Consider the following 22,152-nt stretch of genomic DNA (forward strand, 5'->3'; position numbering starts at 1 on the left):
TGTTGAGGTTATGTTCGTGGCTCATCTCATCTTTGCATTGTTTGAAGTGTGTCCCGCGGTTTGTGTATGTTTATCTGTTTGTGCTAATGCTAATCATTGTAATAAATGAAACTACACTCTTGTCTCAGCATCCTGCCTCACCATCGTTAGGTTTCATAAGACAATATGTCTTACAATAAAATATGAAAATATATAATTCGCAACTTTTTGCTAATGATTATATTACATAGGTGTATTAAAAAATTTTCAGAAAGGTCCCAAGTGATGTGACAATCTGGCGTTTAGTCCTATGTTGTGACTGTTTGGGGGTTGGTCCTTTGGTGTAACTGTTTGTTTGGGGGTTGGTCCTATGGTGTGACTGGTGGTTGGTCCTGTGGTGTGACTGTTTGGGGGTTGGTCCTGTGGTGTGACTGTTTGGGGGTTTGTCCTTTGGTGTGACTGTTTGGGGGTTGGTCTTATGGTGTGACTGTTTGGGGGTTGGCTCTGCAGTGACTGTGGATTAGCTCTGCAGTATGACACTGAGGTTTTGCCCTGAGGCATGGCTACCTGGAGTTTAGTCCTGTGGCAGCAAGTGGGTGGAACTGGGTAGCAAGTAAACTGAGAGAAAAATGGATTAAAAAAGTTGGGAAAGGGCATTGGAGCACTGTAACCAGCTTTCCAACTTACCAGAAATGGCATCGTTTCCACGACACACCTGTGTGAGTGTGTAACAACGTATACAGCAGGGTGTGTTGGACTCTCACCATTGGGGTTGCAACATGTTAGTGTAGTAAGCCAAAGCTCCTAATTGGATGGTTGTCTGCTGGCTCAAAGCACCATCCAATTAGGCTCTGGAGTCCAGTAGTGGTCTGATCAATCAACACAATGACACTTGGCTTTCAGGAGGAATCGCAAACCACAGTTACTGACGGCACTGATACCTTTATATTAGTTGGTTTCAAGGCTTGTGGGACAGAGTAACTACACGTCTAGATCAAAGGGTCAGGTAGACAGTTAAGGCAAAGGGTTATTTGGGATTTTTTTCCTTTAAAAACAGCCCTTTTGACCCCTTGCTAATGGCTTTGCATCTTTTGGCTAATTTCCACGCCCCTTTCAAAAGATTTCTTTTTCCTGTTATTTTGGGTGGAATAAATTTGCAGTCTCTTCTTCCAGAAATGGAGGATCAATACCTGTATTTCCAGAATGGCTGGTTTGATGTAGCACATTCGCCTTCTCTCGGCTTGCTGAGAAGTTCTTCCGGAATACGCTTGTACGTGCTGTGACCCGGTCCAGGCCTGAATGGATGAAGCTGTTTTTCTTGCTAGGGCTTGATGAGCACGGACTTGAGTCATCAAGCAGACAGAAAGGACAGACGTTTATCTCCCGTCTTTCGTTATTTTAGGAAACCCATTAGCGCAGACTCGAAAGCCATTCAGCAGTTTCCACATGTTCATGGGGGGGGCGATGGGGGGGTTAGTGAGTAGTGAAGAAGACTGACAACACTTGGGTGTCTTCCCACTGCTTTTGGTGCTTCTCACCTTTTGGGTTAGTGTGCTGGGAACAGTGGTATGTGCATTATCGAACTGTGTCCAGGGAACAGTAGTGTGTGTCAGGAACAGCGGTGTGTGTCAGGAACAGTAGTGTGTGACAGGAACAGCGGTGTGTGTCAGGAACAGTAGTGTGTGTCAGGAACAGCGGTGTGTGTCAGGAACAGTAGTGTGTGACAGGAACAGCGGTGTGTGTCAGGAACAGCGGTGTGTGTCAGGAATAGCGGTGTGTGAAGAATGATAGTGTGTGTTTCCGGGATGTTGGTATGTGTGAGAGGAATGATAGAGTGTCTGGAAATATTCCCTTTGTTTATGTTCACCATGGCCATGTTCACATAGTGCTCTTTAAATGCAAATATATTTAATGCAAATATATTTAATGCAAATATATTTAATATATTGTTTGTTGCTGGTACTGTTCATTAGTCTGTTAATAAGAAGGAGCAGATGGTTTTTAGCAACACTGTTGTGATCTGTTTCTGGGTCACTCCTCATTGGGAGGGGTCAAAGTTTAATCCCCAGCGTTCTATATCGGACACTGGATCAATAGGTGAAGTCACCCATGCAGAGAGAACAGATCTGTGGATGGAGCCACACAGCAGCTGTGGCGTGGCCCCACCCATGACCCACCCTGCTACACCCCTTAATCCAGTCACAGGGACGACAGCCTGTCTCACACACTCCACTCCTCTTCACGCTGTCTGTCTGACTGGCTGGAGCTTCAGCACGGCGGCAGACCAAATGAGCTCTGCTCGGGCTCTAGAACCAGGCCGAACAGCCCGCCAACAGACTACAGCCACCAGACGTGTGACTTTGAGTGTGGAGTGCAAGCGTAAGGTCGAGCTTGTTTGCGGAACATGTGTGAATGACCTACTAAGCAGGCATATCGACGCTTTGGAAAGCCCTCACTAAATGCTCTGTGAACCGAAGCAGAGAAAGGATCACACAAGAGAAGAGATCTGAAGTGAAGGGGTCTCCTTTGTGTCTTCTGAAGTGAAGTTGTGTTTTTCATCTAATGTTGGACTCAAAACTAGATTAGCAGCATCACATTAGGCAAAAGTTAAGGCACAACTGCAGTGCTGGTGGTGTTTCTAACAGACACAGACATCATCACTTATTTTATTCACGCTGCTCCTATCAGTGATGTGTTTTAAAGGTCAGATGCAGATGTGCATGGTTAAGGAAAGAATCGCCAATTGCTGTGAATGCCATTTTCACAAATGTAAAGTTAACTTGTGGTTATTAATATAGCCACTGTTTTGAACTCGTTTTCTGTGGCATAGCAGTGCTCTCTATAAGAAAGTTACTTCTATTAGAAACAGGTCAGCTTAGTGCCAGGGGCATAAAGACAGGTCATTGTCTATTAGCACCAGGGGCATAAGGACAGGACAGTTTGCCCTTCTGTCTCTTTGCTTTCATCCACACAGTCGTTTGTGTTTAGTGGACGCTAACCTAAGCTCTAGCTGACACTCCATCTTGACTTGCTGCTTCCCTGAACTACATTTCCCATGTCCCTCTGGGATTCTGATGTAGTGGTATGGCCCTTTGTCTCTGTTCAAACACACCAGCGCTTCCACTTTACACCCCAGACTCTCCTCCATCACGCTCCTAACTAGCCACATTTAACATTAAATACAGAGCAGTTACTTAATAAATCACAACAGCTACGGAGCACCATGCCTAAATATTAATATCCAAATAATAAGACTAGACTTTAAACACTTATTCTCTGTCATCGAGGTCACATTTTAAAATCCCTAGTCCCGCACTCAACAGTCTTATATTTTTTTAGAGATTTGGAGATCTGGGAGTATTAAGCTGACATGAGGAGGTGTTGGAGCAGCTGCACTCCATGTTTATGGAATTAGTGGTGGCCTCTGACAGACCATCTGCCACCCTGAGCTTTAATTTCACCCATGAATCCCTTCTCTTTGGACTCCACCACTGCGTAATTGACTTTAGCAGGCACCAGCCCTGCCTCGGCCTGTCTCCTGTCTGTGTGTGCGTCTCCCCTGCCTCCCCCAGTGGGCGATTAGAGGCCCCGCTCCGGAGAGCAGGTCTGGAGGGCCTGTTTGCGACCAGGTGTCCACTCAAGACAGTCTTATCAGCCGAGTGTAGAGAACAGACGTGTGTAGAAATAAAGGCAGCAGTGTCCCCACCTCTCCGACACCTCTCTCTGGGGGGCAGATCTCTCTCTCTGGGGGGCAGATCTCTCTCTCTGGGGGGCAGATCTCTCTCTCTGGGGGGCACGTCTCTCTCTTTCTGGGGGGCACGTCTCTCTGGGGGCCATGTCTCTCTGGGGGGCACGTCTTTCTCTCTCTGGGGGGCATGTCTCTCTGGGGGGCACGTCTTTCTCTCTCTGGGGGGCATGTCTCTCTGGGGGGCACGTCTCTCTGGGGGGCATGTCTCTCTGGGGGGCATGTCTCTCTGGGGGCCATGTCTCCCTGGGGGGCATGTCTCTCTCTCTCTAGGGGGCACGTCTCTCTGGGCGTGCACATCTCTATGGGCATGCACGCTCTCCGGTCGTTAAGGCGAGCTTCCTCCGCTCCGGCTCATTGTTCTGCCCTCTCTGCTCTCACATTACGTGTTTTTATGGGCCATTTCCAATGACTTTAGTTTTCTGCACCTGACAAATGTTCCTTCAACATCAACATTTCACATCTTTCTACTATGGCGGATATTTACAGCACATACCACATACAGCTAAATCCAGACCACCCTCAACCCCAATCAACCTCAACCCCAGTCACCATCTCCACATGCACACGGTGGTCACAGCCACATGAAGACAAAAACGTTCAAAAACTGGAACAAAGCACCACAAAAAAAGAAAGTGCAGCACTTGTGCAGAAAGGACAGGACTTGTGCAGAAAGGAAAGGACTTGTGCAGAAAGGGCAGGACTTGTGCAGAATGGGCAGGACTTGTGCAGAAAGGAAAGGACTTGTGCAGAAAGGGCAGGACTTGTGCAGAATGGGCAGGACTTGTGCAGAAAGGGCAGGACTTGTGCAGAATGGGCAGGACTTGTGCAGAAAGGACAGGACTTGTGCAGAAAGGGCAGGACCGGTGCAGAATGGGCAGGACTTGTGCAGAATGGGCAGGACTTGTGCAGAATGGGCAGGACTTGTGCAGCAGGCTGACAGGCTGCTGTCCTGAGGGGCTACCAGATGTTTGCTGTCATGTTTTTTTTTGTTATCTCTTCATTTTAAACTAGTCCTGGAAAAACTCTCTCTCTCTCTCTCTCTCTGTTTCTCTCGCTTCCTTTCATTATCTCTCCCTTTTCCTTAAACTTGTAGCATCTCATTGTTTCATCCCTTTTAGTGCAGTTTAACACCTTTAACAGTGCTAATTGACCTGTTTGTTGACTTCATATCCCTGTGATGTCACAGGCTTAAGCGCTCATGTAAATGAGCAGTCACTGTGTATAAAAGCAGCGCTCTCAGAAGATCTGCAGAGCCTCATGTGTGCTTCATGTAGAACAGCCTAAACAGGCCTTTCCCTGCCCCTGTGATCCATTCTGCATGAATTAACACATCTATCAGTATTAGGCAGCCTTGCCTTAGTCCAAATGGGCTTTGCTGATAAGAGCAGAGATTCTTTATTTCCCACCAGTCATGCAGGATATGAGCCGATGGCTACAGCAGATGAGGCTGGAAGTCCTGTAGCTTCCCAGGGTTTCAGTGGAGAGCACAGACAGCGTGCCGGGCTCTCATCACCATAATACAGCTCCAGACATACTCCTGCAAGAGATAGAGCCCGTCTGACTCCTTCAGCTGCTGTTGCCGCCTATTGTCTGGCCAAATTGGAATATTTCTCTAGTGGATTGCAGGGATTGAGTATAAATTACTTTATTTTGCTTTCTGATATATATATATATATATATATATATATATATATATATATATATATATAGAGAGAGAGAGAGAGAGAGAGAGAGAGAGAGATGTAGTTATGCAATTAGAAATGAGGTAAGTCTGAATTGCAGTTCAGATGCTTTGGTCCTGGATTAAGCACTTTGCTTTATGTTTGCACAGTTTCTCTGGACATCGCGTGTACTTTACTACAATTGTTAATATGTCTATGTACACTCACCGGCCACTTTATTAGGTACACCTTGCTAGTATCGGGTTGGACCCCCTCTTGCCTTCAGAACTGCCTTAATCCTTCATGTCATAGGTTCAACAAGGTACTGGTAACATTCCTCAGAGAGTCTGGTCAATATTGACATGATAGCATCATGCAGTTGCTGCAGATTTGTCGGCTGAACATCCATGATGCAATCATTGTACCACCATCACCAGCCTGAAATTGTGATACAAGGCAGGATGGATCCATGCTTTCATGTTGTTGATGCCACATTCTGACCCTACCATCCAAAAGTCACAGCAGAAATTGGGACTCATCAGACCAGGCAACATTTTTCCAATCTTCTATTGTACAATTCTGTGAATTGTAGCTTCAGTTTCCTGTTCTTAGCTGACAGGAGTGGCGCCCGGTGTGGTCTACTGCTGCTGTAGCCCATCCGGCTCAAGGTTCAACGTGTTGTGTGTTCCGGGATGCTCTTCTGCATGCCTCAGTTGTAACGACTGGTTATTTGAGTTACTGTTGCCTTTCTATCAGCTCAAACCATTCTGGCCATTCTCCTTTGACCTCTGGCATCAACAAGGCATTTGCACCCACAAAACTGTTGCTCACTGGATATTTTTTATCTTTCTTGGACCATTCTCTGTAAACCCTAGAGATGGTTTTGCATGAAAATCCCAGTAGATCAGCAGTTTTTGAAATACTCAGACCTGGCGCCAACAACCATGCCACGTTCAAAGTCACTTAAATCACCTTTCTTCCTTATTCTGATGGTCATCTTGGCCATGTCATTGAGTTGCTGCCATGTGATTGGCTGATTCGACATTTGTGTTAATGAGCAGTTGGACAGGTGTACCAAATAAAGTGGCTTGGGAATGTATGCACACTGCAGTTACTCACCTGGAATCTTCTTGGATATATACTGAATGCCACTTTATTAGACACACCTGTACTTTTGTGAGTGGAGCTTCCCTGTATGGAAGAACAGGATTCCAGAGTGCAGCATAAAATTAGGTGGACATGTTTTCAGGGGATCAGTTTCAGTCTGAATCCATATTAGAATGGGAAAATCAAGAGGTCTTCGCAACTTTGATTAACAAACACATGATTATCTGTGTTAGACTCGGTGGAGACAGTACTTCAACCTTGTGATTATACAAAATTGGGAGACTGAGGAAAAATGAGCTGATGAAAGTCCTGTGGACATAAACAAGATGTCCACAAAAGAGGTCAGAGGACGTCATGAGGGGTCAGAGGTCATCAGCTGTTCTGACAAACGTGTCATATTTTGTCAATTGTGATTTTTTTTTTACACTGCAATCGAAATTTGTCCTCCCCTTTTAACCCATCTGTGCAGGTTGAACACACACACACTAGTGATTACTAGGGGGCTGTGGATCACACGTGCCCAGAGCGGTGGGCAGCCCTAGCCCGGCGCCCGGGGAGCAGTTGGTTGTTAGGTGCCTTGCTCAAGGGCACCTCAGTCATGGCTTCTGGTCTGGGAATCGAACCCACGACCCTCCGGTCACAAGACCAGTTCCCTACCACTAGGCCACGACTGCCCTGCCCTGTACTGCATTGTACAGTCGAGCGAACCGCAGCTGAACACAACACATGCACAACTTGTCATTTCTTAGCACAGATGGGCTATAACCACAGACCACCAGTTTGAGTAACAGCAAACCACCAGTTTAAGTGTCACTGCTCTCTAAGGGAAACAAAATGGAAAGATTCCAGTGAGCAAAAGAGTGCAGAAATTGCCTTGCTGAGCAGTAGAAAACCTGGTCAGATGAACCCAGATTCCTGTCGCCTCGTCGTAGGAGGCTCACAATGTAATGCAAGCAGTATGAATCATTGGGCCGTTCCTGTGTGGTGCTGAGGGAGGTGGAGGTGGAGTGATAGTTTAGGGGGTGTGTTCTTGGCACACCCTGGATCCTCTGATACCTGTGGATGGGTGTTTGGGCAGTAGGGTTTTGCCTCTGCACTGTGGCTGACCAAGTTTATCCCTTCATGACAGCTGTTCCGCCTGAGGCCAGAGGACTCTTTCATCAGGACCATGTACCATGCTACAGGGTTGAGTAGTCATGGATTGGTTCCAGGAACATGGCGGAGAGCTTCCTTGCTTGGTTGGCCCTCACAGTCCCCAGACTGTAATCCGATAGGGCATCTCTGAGACGAGATGGAATGAGGAAGTAGAACAGGCTGTTTAGAGCATGTCAGTACCTCCATCTGAACTGCCAGAAGCTGTCCTGTCTGTGTGGGTCACCATTCCTGCAAATGATTTCAACACCTAGTGGAATTCATGCCAATCCACACCAATCCATGCCAATCTATGCCATGACGAATTGCTATGGAGGTCAAACACAAGCGCACTACTTCATGGGTGTCTTTCATAAAGTGGCCATTCAGTGTGTGTGTGTGTGTCTGTGTGTGTGTGTGTGTGTGTGTGTGTGTGTGTGTGTGTGTGTGTGTGTGTGTGTGTGTGTGCTCTGTATGGAGATCTGTATAACCAACCTTTTTTCACATAAAATTTCAGGACCTTGGAACAATTTAAAACAAGTCTATTTTAGATCATAACTAAATTCAACAATTTAATATTTTAGCGAGAAATATACTTTCTTTGGATAGAAAGGAAATGAATGACCTTTTATACTAACTGAATCTTTTTAATTGAATTGTATCTGGTGATGATATATGTATTTTTGTACATGACATGTCTTGTTCAGAAAATAGCTTTCATCAGGATAACTAAAATGATCACTGAAACGTGATTGAGCTTTTTCTCTGTTTCTCACTGCAGTTTGCCAGAATGCATTTAGTGCAGTACACACTTAAATGTCCCTTCATACAAGAACCCCTGGTACCACTTCTAAGAACATTTATCTCATATTTATTCATCACACTCTGGAAGTGAAGGCTGACATTACAATGAACACAGTGAGTGTGTGTGTGTGTGTGTGTGTTTGTATGTATGTGTATGCATGTGGGAAGTACGTTCTGTGCTTCACTTCTATATGAAAGCAATGGTAAAATTTCATCTGGTTTCAAACTATCTGACGTTGTCAGGAAGCATGACAGTCACAGTCAGCAGGACAAACACGGGACACGTGTGAAGAACAACGTCGTCCCCAAACCGCCAGAGATCTGACACGCGCTCTGGTGTGTTTGGCACATGGCGGTTTACAGTATGCTGTATGCTTAACACACACACAGCCTCTCTGATTACTCACTGGCATTCTTTCCCCACAACACGGGGATCTCCACCTCTCCGAGCAGCCGCCCACACCCTGCAGCGGTGTGGGGGAGGCGGACGTCAGCGGCCCGTAGGTGTGCAGCTTGGGCTGGGCCACCCAATAACCAGGAACTGATTGAGTTCACGACCCCTGGCCTCCAACGCTCATGTGAAGGGCTCCCACATCTTCTCTCTTCTCACTTGCGTAGTGCTGCTTCAGCACAAAGCCTGATAACAGATTGTATCTCCATACCCACACACACACACACACACACACACACACACACACACACACACACACACACACACACACACACACACACAGAAAAAGAGGGAGAGAGGGAGAGTAAATCAAACCAGGGTTCAATTATGTCCTGAACTAACTACATTTAAATGTAATTGTGTGTAACTCTAGATTTTGGTGCAGGTGATATGTCATGTGTTCCAGGCTCGTGCTGCCACAGGTCACGCTCAGCAGGGTTCCAGTACTACATACGTTAGTCTTCCATTTAATTTCAGCTGAGCTGCCATCTTTCTTTCTCTAAGCACACTGAATTGACACTGTATGAAAATTCTATACAGATAAACTTGTCTTGCTTTAAAAGGAAATGGGTAATGCCTTCTGTCTTCCGTGACTACAGGATTCATTTGCAATTATCTTGCAATTCAGGAGCCTTTGTCATTATGTCCATTTATGCATATGCGAGCCAGGCTGAAAAGGAGCAGCAGGTTCCCAGCCATAAACAAACCTGCCCTGCCCGTCATCACACACCCAGCGGACACAAGACACCAAAGGCAGAGCTGTTGTTAACTGCTGACATCAAGACCAGAAAACTCCTCACAATGCATGGGTACACACGGGCATCTCTACAGCCAAGGGCCAGCATATGGGAGCTGTATGTCAGCCAGAAGGAGGGGGAGATCCACTGTCCAGGATGAGGTATGAAACAACATCCAAGAATATTGTATGTCCAAGAAATAAACCTGAGGATGAGCGGATGAGCTTCAGTCAGATGGGGGTTATGTCACCATGGATGCAGAGGAGGTGTGGTGGTAGGCTAAGCACCTCCCTAGAAAGTTCCACTAACAGACAGCAGGGACGACTGACATGCCACAATCCTTCCAATGGCTGGAAAAGACTGGACTGAAGGACAGGACTGAGTCATTAATCACAGTAGCACAAGATCATCCACTGAGCAGGAAAAGTAGGGGCGTATCACACTCACGGAGACCTAAGAGTGTTCAAGCAGGACACACCCAAGGAACCGTAGAGTGGAGAACCGCACGAGATCCTGTGGGACCAAACACAGACAGATAAACAAGCAGAGGCAAATAAACTATACATTGTGATAGTAGATAAGACACAGAAAATAGCATTGGTAATAAATGTGTTAGTCCCAAGTGATGAAAACATACCAAGGAAGGAATATGAAAAGTTAGAAAAATACATTTATACCACTTTATTACCACTGCATCTGCAGTTTCTACATCTTCTTCATAACAAAACATCTTATTATTAACATTCAACCAACTTCCATTGAAATGAGTCCCATTGAAATGACTGAGTGCTTTCTTATTGTATGGAGGTACCTTGAATGTTACATGGTCACGTGTGATTAATGAATCCCCAGGTAATGGTAGTTGTACTCCATGTTGTTACATGGTTCACGTGCGATTAATGAATCCCCAGGTAATGGTAGATGTCCTCCATGTTGTTACATGGTCACGTGTGATTAATGAATCCCCAGGTAATGGTAGCTGTCCTCCATGTTGTTACATGGTCACGTGTGATTAATGAGTGAGCTCACTCCTGATACTTAAGATGTTCCAATTCACAGATGCTGAGATAGCTTAATCTGCTTCAATTCACAGATGCTGAGATAGCTTAATCTGCTACGGCAAACCCATGATTCAACACAAGCACAACCTTTGCTCATGGTGAACTCATTTTCAAATGTATGTTATTGTAATACTCTCTGCTGTTTCTATAATATTCAAGACACAAAACAACATAGCATTTATTACCCTCTTAGGTTAGTTTGTGACCATTTTGTAGTTTTATACACCTAGGCATTAGCATTTAGTGGACTTTGGAAGCCTTAGCTACGGTCGTGGATAGTCAGTTAACTAACAAATGTCTTAAGACAATAAATAGCTTTTCTCACGCAAGAATTTAAATTGTTATAAAATGGGAAAGAGGAAAACACTGTTGCAACGCTGGAAACTGAGGTAAATAAACACCAGTCACATACATTTGGAGAGAACAAGCTGTGAGGAAATTAATCTCTAATTAAAGGGTGTCGATAACAGACCTTGTGAGGATGGATGTTGGTTAAAATGCTGCCTACATAAACAGCTGCCTATGTAACTGGTGACTACTTGGGCAGCTCACTAGGTGTTGGAATAGACCCTAGGACTTGGGACAGGCCTTAGGTGTTGGGACAGACCCTAGGTGTTGGGACACACCCTAGGAGTTGGGACAGGCCCTAGGACAGGGGTGCCCATTACGTCGATCGATCGCGAAGGAAGTGTCGGTCGATCGCAAAGGAATGTGCGTAGATCGCATGACATTAAAAAGTAGTGGATGAATCGCCCATCTGCACTGACGGTTGTATTTTGATTGACATTCATGGTAGCCAATCTGACGTCTAGGGTTTGACACACGCAACGCAAATACACCCCCCCGCTTAACAAATTTCGTTCGCCACCTCACAACCCCCCACCCCCCCGGTAGATCTTTCTGACTTGGTCATCTTATAAGTAGCTCGCAAGCTGAAAACTTGTGGGCACCCCTGACCTAGGAGATGAGACAGACCATAGGAGTTAGGACAGACCCTAGGTGTTAGGACAGACCATAGGTGTTGGGACAGACCATAGGTGTTGGGACAGACCCTAGGTGTTGTGACAGACCCTAGGAGTTGGGACAGACCAGGAGTTGATCTATGTTCCTTTCCATTTGGGTGTACCTGTAGAGTGATGTCATCCATGAACAGGAGCTTATGGAAGGTCAAATCTATACCTGTTCCCACTCACTGATCTGTGTGAGGTTAAGTCTTATGCAGTACAGCAGTGCAAACAATGTGTAATTGTCTTCAAATTGACACTGAGTTGTGGATAAAGTTCCTTAAGGTCTTAGCTATGTGGTATTGATCTGTATGCTTTATTGTAGTTGATCCAGGGAATGTTTAGTTTGGTCAGTGTGGTCTTGGAGTCCTGGTGGGCAGCTCTATCTGTCAGTAGGTGGGGCTTTGATCTTCTGGTGATGTTACGTCTCCTAATCAGTGCTCATGTACCTGCACACATGCTCATTAAAGTCCAGTGCAGTACACAATGTTCACAAATAAATAGGACATTTTGTACAGATGTCCATTAGCTGTGCAAGCAATGTGCTTCTGAGGTTCTCCCAGAAACCAGTTTATGTTCAAAATAGATCTTCGAATCAAAACATTAATTCTGAATAAAGAACAGTTCTCTTTTCTTGTGCTTTCTCACTTCACGGGGAGTTGGCTTTTAGTTATGGTGATCAAAGCACAAGTGTATCTTCTGGAAAACTTGGTTCTGAAGCCAGGGTTGGTCACTGTCCACTGCACCTGCGATGGAGTGTGAATATATAAACATACTACAGGGAACCTTCATTGCTACATTGGTATTTTAAATTATAATATTTACATTTTCTGGTTCACATGCCCTATCTTGGTGACACATATTTACTTTTTGTTATTCACATATGAGCAGTGCAGAAGATTAGAGGAGGTGTAATCCATTCTTCCTCACTGGCCACAGGAGCCCACTCGCAGAGGCAGAAGAATGCCCCACAAGCCAGAGCTCCTCGTGTGTTAAACTTTAAATACAGCAATCGCTTTTTTCCTATAACATGAAATGAGGATTTTGGGGAAACTAGTTACAAGTGAGATATATCTCAGTGGCTCTGAATTGTCCTTTCACTGCTGTTAGAAGTCCTTAGGCCAAGCATTGCTCCATTCCAGATGGAAGCAACTGAAATCAACACTGATTCCTCTGCTGGGATGCAGCGTATCTGGACAGCTCCTGGAGGATATCCAACCTCATCCCCATGGTGTTGGGCTCAGAATCGATCCACCTTTTGCTTTTTAGTTCAATATCCTTTTTCTTTTTTTTTTCTTTCATTTATTTTGTCCTGCCGGGCCCCCCAGTGAAATGCCTGAAGCTCCATGTGGTCATTTTGCCCACTGTTGTGGGGACTTAAAAACTTAAAAGTAGTGGAAAATAGAGAGAGAGAGAGAGAGAGAGACTGCAAAGAGCTGAAAGTCAATAGAGAGGGAGTCATGGAGAGAAGGAAGAGAGGGGGAAAGAGAGAGGATGGTGGAGGGGACAAGGGCACCTGGGTGTTAATGGAGTCAGACCTGGACTGGGATGACTGGGATGAGTTCCCAGGGCTGGTCTGGCCTCCGGCATTGACACAGTGTTGACAGGGACAGGTAATGACTGCGTGTCAGCCAGGAGGAGAGGACACACACAGCACTACTGGTGCTTTGTGGTTAGGGCTTTATCTGTAATGAAGGATGACAGATGAACTGTCAGAGTAATCTCCAAAAGCTCATCTGGAATTTTTGAAGTGAGAGTCTCACTGCAAAATGTTTACAGACAAAAAAAAAATCCACTGGATGTGACAAATGACAAAGTTACATTCTTCAGCTTTCTGGCACACAAACTGAGATTCAGATTCTTTTTGGCCATCCAGCAACGAGCAGCACAAGAGTCCCAGCAGCGTGTCCTGTGGATCAGGGAGACTGGAGAATCAAGTATGTGTCCTGCTGGACAGCTGGATTTTCATCTATTTTAGTTGTTTTATTCCTGGACTTTTTGTGCCTGTGACTCATGATGGTTGTGTGTAGGGTGTTTGGTGTGATTCATGTCTTTGAAGTTCACAGATTGTTCTGTTTCGCAGGATGTCATCACCCCTCACTCTGGGGTCCCACTTAATAGATTAGCTACGTGCTAGCACGCAAAAACCAACTGTGATATTCTGAATGTGATAAAATACAGAAATTGCTCAGTATAGCATGCGGTAGACATTTCAGAAGGCAAGTTTCCATGCTGTGTTTCTGTTTGTGATAATATCTGTAATCTGCTTTCTTTCTTTCTTTTTCTTTCTTTCTTTGTCTCTCTCCCTTTTTCACCTTCTCCCTCTTTTTCTCTCTCTCCGTCTTTTTCAGGCTTGCTGGTATCTAGACGTCTTTCTGAGAGGAATTACGCAGGGGAGATATTTGATCCAGCAATCACTGCGGGGTTATCTAGCCCCCGGTCGGCGATGGCGTGACAGCACATCTCTCCTGCTACTCTTCCTGGGGGTGGAGCAACTGCATCCTGGCCTGTGGATGATACGTGTGGAGCAGGTGGGGGAGACAGGCCGCGTTTATCTGCCACCCACGTGTCACAGCCAGCTTCCTGAGGAGCCCGCACGTTTCCTGCAGCGTCCCAGCAGGGCTGGACGCCCTGCCACACACCTCCTGTCACAGCTAAAACGATGATTCTCACACTCGCCCTTCAGGTAGCTCCCACACCACCCACCTACCCACCCTAATTGCCCAGTAGGCCAGTATTCATGGGCGTGCACTGGTGATGGATGTCCGCTGCAGCTGTGGAGAGAGATCTTCCCCCATCAACACCTCTCCAGGACATTTTGCTGGCTGACAGGAGTGCGTAATGAAGAAGGATGGCGGCCATTTTGTGTCAGTGGGCTCGTTCGCTGTCATTTAATGGTTTAAGGCAACAGCGTACTCAGCCTATTAGGAGGAAAGGAGTGGAGCAGTGATTTGACACATCTCACTGTTTACGGGAGACTCATCACTCTTAATCTTCTGGTCAAACATATTCATTTAACCTCTTGCCCTTTTGCTTTGTTGTCAGAAAGGGACAGACAGACAGCTGTTAGAAGCCTGGATATCACCTCAGATCCAGTGTAGTTTTGCCTCCTGTGGGATCCACAGTTCTGTGGCTCTGCTGTGGTTCTGGTCGGACTCACCAAAGCCATATGTCCATAAAGTCTATTACAGTAAACAATATGTTCATAACTGAAATTAGTGTTGGTGTTTAGTGCTCATATTACTGCCAGAGGGGACGTTCCTATTGCATAATGGACAACTATGCACAGTGTAGGCAGATTACACGTTTTTATTCTTTCTGAATGTATTTTGTAATAAGCCTAAATAAGCAGTGTTCACGCTCAGAAGATGACCTCAAATCAGACCCTCCACAAGCACACATGCAATCACAGTGGACGTCTAGGCTACAAATTTCTAAAGTGTTAGCCGAGCGTGTCTGTGTATTTCTATGGTGTGTTACTGTGTATTTCTATGGTGACCTAGTCAAGGGTTTCTTCTTTGAAGAAGCAGCTCCAAACTACCCAGGAACGGTCAGACCAGGCAGAGTGACCAGACCAGGCAAACTGATCAGACCAGGCAGAGTGATCAGACCAGGCAGAGTGATCAGACTAGGCCCTCAACTGTGTGCCGAGTGGATGAGTTAGTGTGGAGGAGAGAGGAGAGAGGGAAGAGGGGAGAGGAGAGAGGAGAGAGGGGAGAGAGAGGTGGCCATACTAGAGAAGCATTCAAAGATGCTTCATTTCCTCAGTTGTCAGATGGACCCGTGTCCTGCAGAGGTGGGACGGAACCTCCTGATTTTCCCAAACGGCATCCCTGTGGCCAAGAGAGAAACTTCAGACTGTTTGGGGTGCTTGGTGGCAGGAACCATGCAATCAAACATTAATTATCTAGTGCACCTGTTTGTAAAAGGGTTTCCCAGGTGCTCTCTCCTCCCGTGAGGGTAATGTGTGTGTGTGAGTGTGCGTGCGCGTGTGAGTGTGTGTGAGTGTGAGTGTGTGTGTGTGTGTGTGTGTGTGTGTGTGTGTGTGTGTGTGTGTGTGTGTGTGTGTGTGTGTGTGAGTGTGAGTGTGTGTGTGTGTGTGAGTGAGTGTGAGTGTGTGTGAGTGAGTGTGTGTGTGAGTGTGTGTGTGTGTGTGTGTGTGAGTGTGTGTGTGTGTGTGTGTGTGCATGAGTGTGTGTGTGTGTGTGTGAGTGAGTGTGTGTGTGTGTGTGTGTGAGTGTGTGTGTGTGTGTGTGTGAGTGAGTGAGTGTGTGTGTGTGTGAGTGAGTGTGTGTGTGTGTGTGAGTGTGTGTGTGTGTGAGTGTGTGTGTGTGAGTGTGTGTGTGTGAGTGTGTGTGAGAGTGTGTGTGCTTGGGAGGGGAGTGTTATGTTGCTGGATCATTATTCACAATGTTAAGCAGAATACCTGTTCAGGTTCTGTGAGACTGCTGCAAAAAGCAGCATCTCTGCCGAAATGTCAGTGGTGTGGAGAGCATCACGTTGCCGTGGCGTGTTGCCGTGGCACGTTGCCGTGGCGCTGTGCCTGCCTCTGGGCACTGCACTCCGCCATACAGCCATGCCCGCCAGCTCTGTTCGACCTAGTTATTCTGAAAAGGAACCTCAGGACTTTGACACGTCAGATTTCCTGAGTACCTTGTGCGGGCGGTGAAAGATGCAAGATACACACACACACACACGCACACACGCACACACACACACACAAGAGCATTAGCATTAGTGTTACTATTCCCGAAACCCTCACTGCCAAGAGCGTGCAGAGACATTGCAGACTCGATCCGTCAACCCACTGAGCTCCCGCAGCTACCCGGGCCAGGGAGTATTTGATAAACTGTAGCTTACCTTTAGTAAGTCCAGACTATACATATCAATGATGCGGCAGTTTGTTTGTTGTTGCTGTGGGTGTTGGTGTATTTGAGTTCGTATTTATAAGGAATGCCTTCAAATCTGTGGGGAAGCTTGTCGCACATGTGAGTGTTTGTGTGTGTACCTTTTTTTGGTGAGGTCCAAACATGCCAGTCTTATGGACACAGTCTGTGTGCCTTCCTGCGTTATGGTGGGAGAGAGAGGAAGAGGAGGGGAGAGAGAGGAAGAGGAGGAGACACAGAGGGAGAGGAGGAGAGAAGTGTCATTTAAGAGGCTGAGGGGTGGGAGGAAGACTCTGTACCCTTCTGGCTGTCAGACACATTCCTCCACAAACACAGCACATCAGCGCCGGCCACTGCATGGACAGGATGTCATACTCTAATAATTAATGTTCAGAAATGCCTCTGGTTCAGTCATAACAGATGTAATATCCATATGCAATATCCAACCCAGCTCCTAGATAAAGGGACTGAGACCAGAGTTTAAGGACTGTGGCTTAAGCACCTCCGGGCGTGCCAGTCCCTGAGCGCGGAGGTGCACACCTACAGGCTAGGGGTCACTCACTGTCATCTGTCTCCTTGGTTACCTTTCCTGCCTTTATGTCCTGGGTTTCGTCTCCGTTTGCTGTTTTGTTTTCGTTTAGCCCCGCACCTCGTTTGCTTTCTCCCGAGTGTCATTGATTTCTCCCGTTCCTCGTTTTGCCTTAATGAGCCTCTCTGCTTAAGCCCCGTGTTTCCCTAGTGTCGCCGTTGGTCTTTTGTACAGTCCTCTGTTTATTATCGCCTGTCGTACTCGGCCTGCCCGCTGTTTCATGTTTGCGCTTTGTTGTGCTTTCTATAAATGATTATGTTTTCTGGATCTTTTCGAGTTTGCTCTATGATCCTGGACTGTCTTTTAGGTTTGTCCATAATCAATCTCGCTGTTCTCAGTTCTCGGTCCCATCACTATCGTATGGCCCCGCTCCGCTCCGCTCAGGCCTGCACGATATTAAGAAAACGTGCGATAACAGTGTTCAACACTGCGATAAATATACAAATATTTAAGTGTGCATATTCTCGATGCAGTTCCAGTGTATTTCTGTATTAACATATAGATACACTGCCAAGATGCTCACTGAATAAATACATGTTAAACACTTTTATTGTGCAAACTACACGAATACCCAATCAATTAAAAGAAATTCATTTAGATTAAACAGTATTTCAATTAAAATGGAGCTTCCAACTGAAAGAAACGAACAAAAACGTAACGGAACATAAGTGATCTCTGAGAACACAAAGCCAACTCAGCATTCACTGTACGACACAACCAAGAGGAACACGGGGCTTAACACGTTGGGTCCAATAGTGTGAATGTTTTATCTGATAGGTCAAATAAAATGTGTTTACACGCTCCGTGCACGCGATTTTGTTCTTATTCGTCACTTATTTTGCGATGTGTTCATCACACAGGTTCATATCGCGATGACAATGAAAATACAAATAGGCCTACAATACTTTAAATGTGAGAAGTTTTCTTCCACCGTGATGTCGTTTTTCATCTGACACTGTCATTATCAGACACCACCGTGGTCTCGGCACCTCTCACTGTCTCCCTTTCAAATCCGATTTCTGAAACACTGCTGAAGCAACGAGATAAAAATCTAATTTTCCCAAATGAAATCAACCAAAAACCAATTGGGAGATGAGGATTAGGTTTAATCGCTATTCATCCATCAATATACGATGCAGTGCCTCGCTGTCCAGAGAGCTCCATAATGCATGGCGTGCACTCCCAGAAAGAGGAGGGAATCTATCAAAACCGTAATTTAGATAATGCTGCAGTGTACTGGTCTGTGTGAAATTGGCTCTCATCAGTGGTACAGTGATGCTGCACGACGCCTGAATCTGTGTTCCCGTTCTCGTGAGAGCTCTCTGCCGTGAATAACCCTAGACTGGGTAGCAAAGCCATTTAGAATGACTTACTTTCCCATTCCAGCTATCAATGGAGAGGTTTATTACGTGTGAAAGGAATAACGTTGCTGCAGTCCGCTGCTGTTTTTCTATTGGAGGGTGTGTAGATTTTTATCGCACGCAGTGAGATATAAAATATAGGCACTCACATACACGCGCAAACACACACACGCGCAAACACACACACACACACACACACACACACACACACACACACACACACACACACACACACACACACACACACACATACACACACACACACGCTTATTCAAATTCAACAACAGCCAATTTTGCAATTTGAACAAGGAAGAATAAAATGCCCATGGCTGCATGACTGGTAGTTCAAAGGGTTTCCAGTAACTATATTCAGGTTTATTTCTGAATCAGATGCTTGTTAAGATTCCTGCTCACACATGGCAGGCACACACACACACACACACACACACACACACACACACACACACACCTACAGAGAGAGACGCAAGAGAGAAAGAAAGTGAGGGAGAGAGAGAGTTAGAGAGAGAGGGGAAGAGACAGAGAGAGAGAGTAAGAAAGCGAGAGAGAGAGAGAGAGAGAGAGAGAGAGAGAGAGAGAGAGAGCCCTACACTGCCAGGATATATAATGAAGACAGAGGATAGGCGCAATAAAAGGTGTTAAAGGCCTGTTATTTCAAGGCTGGCGGCACCCTGATCATCCCATGAGTTTGGTCATGTTTACCAAGTCCTACCGCACTGCATCAGAAAGAACATCATCATAATTATTTAAAAATTCCTTCACCATCTTCAGAAGGAGACCCTGAGATCAGGACAACTTATATATGCTAATAATAAATAAGATTATATATGATTATATAAACTGCCTGTCAATATGCTCTCTAAATATAACACCCAATCAGACCTTCTGTGGACATGCTGCATGTGTGTGTGTGTGTGTGTGTGTGTGTGTGTGTGTGTGTGTGTGTGTGTGTGTGGTGTGTGTGTGTGTGTGTGTGTGTGTGTGTGGTGTGTGTGTGTGTGTGTGTGTGTGTGTAGGTTTGTGTGTGCGTGTGTGTGTATGTGTATGTGTATGTGTGTGTGTGTGTGTGTGTGTGTGTGTGTGTGTGTGTCTGGTCTAGATTTTCTCTGTGCCAGGTAATTGGTTGAAGTAACTCTGCTTCCTTTCTCCTGTTTAGGTCTAGGGGAAAACAGAGAGCAAATGTGCTGGACTATGATTCTAAGAAGTGGCTTTGGCGGCCAGGGGGGTGGCAGGTGTGCTGGGAGCTTCCTGCTCCTGTCTGTGTGTCTCCTGCTTCTCCAGACACGGGCAGACGTGGCCTCCACCAAAGACCGACACTATTCGTGGAAAACAGGTAGGCCGGGCTGGCTCCATCCTCCTCCACCACAGCCTACACCCTGCCAGAGGTTGTGTGGGCTTCGGCTTTCTTTCACTCGCATTGCTCTCCTCTCCTCGAAAGTCTGATGTCATTCCCGTGCGCCGTGTGTTTGAGCTGTGTAGCGTCCTCATTCTCATGGTCCAGTGCTACAGCTGAGCTGAGCTCTTTCTGGACTGTTCTCTGGACAGAACAGAAAAAATTAGCCCACTTTGCCTTCCCACATCTAAGGTTCCTACAGCAGATGACTTCACGAGAATCACACCCAGCTGGTCAGCTCCTCAGAAATCAACTCCTCAGAAATCAACTCCTCAGATAATGTCAAGATGTGGGGACAGTTTGCATGTAATATCTGCTCCACAAGGGATTATCTGTCTCTGTGCTTCTGATGGCAAAGCCTCTCCACAGAGAATGTAATCACATGTAATGATGTATATAGTAATGTGAACCCAGTCCTCAAAACGGGGGTAAGTAATGACTTCCTGGGCTGTCTGGGTACAGATTTATGGCTCTGGCTGCAGTGCTCAGATGTAAGATGGCTTTTTGCACATTTTGCTCCAGTTTTGCAGAACAGTGAAATCTGATTTGGGTCTTTAATCTCTCAGGCGCCTGGCAGGAAGGATGAGTCTTGTTTCCTCCCTGCAATGGTTTATTTCACCTATTCTTCTTCACACAACTTCTTGAGTAAAGCTTTAAAAGTGAAAATGTTGGATTTACAAACATTTTTTGCAAACTTTTTTTCTAATAACCTATATTTCAGCGATGCATGCTGTGTCCTGCCTACATTCACAACTGTGTACTGATTCAAACTGCTGTGGTGTTGTAACAGTTTTTGAAGAGAAATCGTTTCTCATCTTGGTCTACTGGCTTCTCTCCCCAGACTCTGTCTGGACTGTTTGTGATGTGTTTAGATTCCTGATTAAGACATTGATTAATTTCTTTTGAATGTGAAGTATTTCAAAAAGAATAATGTCAGATCAGTGTGATTCTGATGTTGACATCATATCTATTCTTTGGTAACAAGCACACACACACACACACACACACACACACACACACACACACACACACACACACACACACACACACACACACACACAGAGGTTTGTTCTAATGTGCAGATATGACTGCAGACTGCTTCCATTACAGATGCCTCCACTGTCTGCCTTTGAAGTTCAATCTAATCACTCAAGCAAATGAATATTAAATACTCTGGATTATCACAAGATTGGAATCATTAGATATGCCAGGAAGCAAATCAGATGTGCCTGGTTATGAATTATTAATAATTTTGCCGTGGATCCTCCCAGCTCATGCGTTGCCTTATTGTGTAAATAAAGAACCTGACAACATGAGCTTACTAACATCTAAGATGCCTGCAGCATCATGGCAACGGTCCTGCTAACGCTGAATAAGGTGCCAGCATTGCATTGTGGGTACAGTGGAAAACTTTGCTGGGCATGGAGGGGCTGGAGATGGTGTTGAGAGAAGAGAGCTCAGTTCAGTGTTGAGAGAAGAAAGTTCAGCTCAGTGTTGAGAGAGCTCAGTTCAGTGTTGAGAGAGTTCAGTGTTGAGAGAGTTCAGTTCAGTGTTGAGAGAAAAGAGTTCAGTTCAGTGTTGAGAGAAGAGAGTTCAGTTCAGTGTTGAGAGAGTTCAGTGTTGAGAGAGTTCAGCTCAGCGTTGAGAGAAGCGCGTTCAGTGGAGACGAAGGCGACGTGAAAGGCGTACTGTGGCTCTGTAGAGACAGAACGTTGTTCTTTGGAGCATGTCTGGAGGTGCTGCAGCAAATTGAATAAGCAGTTCATGTTTATATTCAGTTATTATTTCATACTTCAGGAGTTATTACATCTGGCTTGGCTGATTGTGGGCTATGCTGTACACGACTGTGAACTGTGAGCTGTTTGTTATTATTTTTGCAGGAAAATTTTAGCACTATTGACGTTGTGTCCTTCTATTATAATGTCTCAGAGTTTCTACATCTTCCGTTGTGTTCACACAACACGTTGTGCAGGAGTGTTCCCGCAGAGTGGAGCTAACACGTGAAGGACGTCACGCACTGCTGCCACTCAGAGGTGTGACATCTTTCACTTCTCCAGACTGGTGTGTGCGCTACAAGCTGCTGGTGTTTGCGCTTGTCTCCTCCGCATGCCCCCACCCTCCCCGCAGGGCTGCCTGGTCGCCGGCAGCCTTCACATTATAGTGAGCTCGTGTGTGTTTTGGGTTTGACCTCCACGGCCGTCTGGGAGGTGGTGGAGCAGTCA

General features: G+C 45.9%; 1 protein-coding gene across 1 annotated transcript in view; it reads left to right on the forward strand.

Annotated features, from left to right (window-relative positions):
- The window catches only part of thsd7ba (thrombospondin, type I, domain containing 7Ba), a 138,071-nt gene that overhangs the window by 34,681 nt on the left and 81,238 nt on the right, over positions 1 to 22,152 (forward strand). The window contains 2 exon segments of the mRNA XM_077001151.1: positions 14,035 to 14,369; positions 19,694 to 19,870. Coding sequence (XP_076857266.1) covers positions 19,717 to 19,870 — 154 coding nt within the window. The 5' untranslated portion in view covers positions 14,035 to 14,369; positions 19,694 to 19,716.

This window comes from Brachyhypopomus gauderio, chromosome 4 (genome assembly GCF_052324685.1).
Source record: "Brachyhypopomus gauderio isolate BG-103 chromosome 4, BGAUD_0.2, whole genome shotgun sequence".
Taxonomy (NCBI): Eukaryota; Metazoa; Chordata; class Actinopteri; order Gymnotiformes; family Hypopomidae; genus Brachyhypopomus; species Brachyhypopomus gauderio.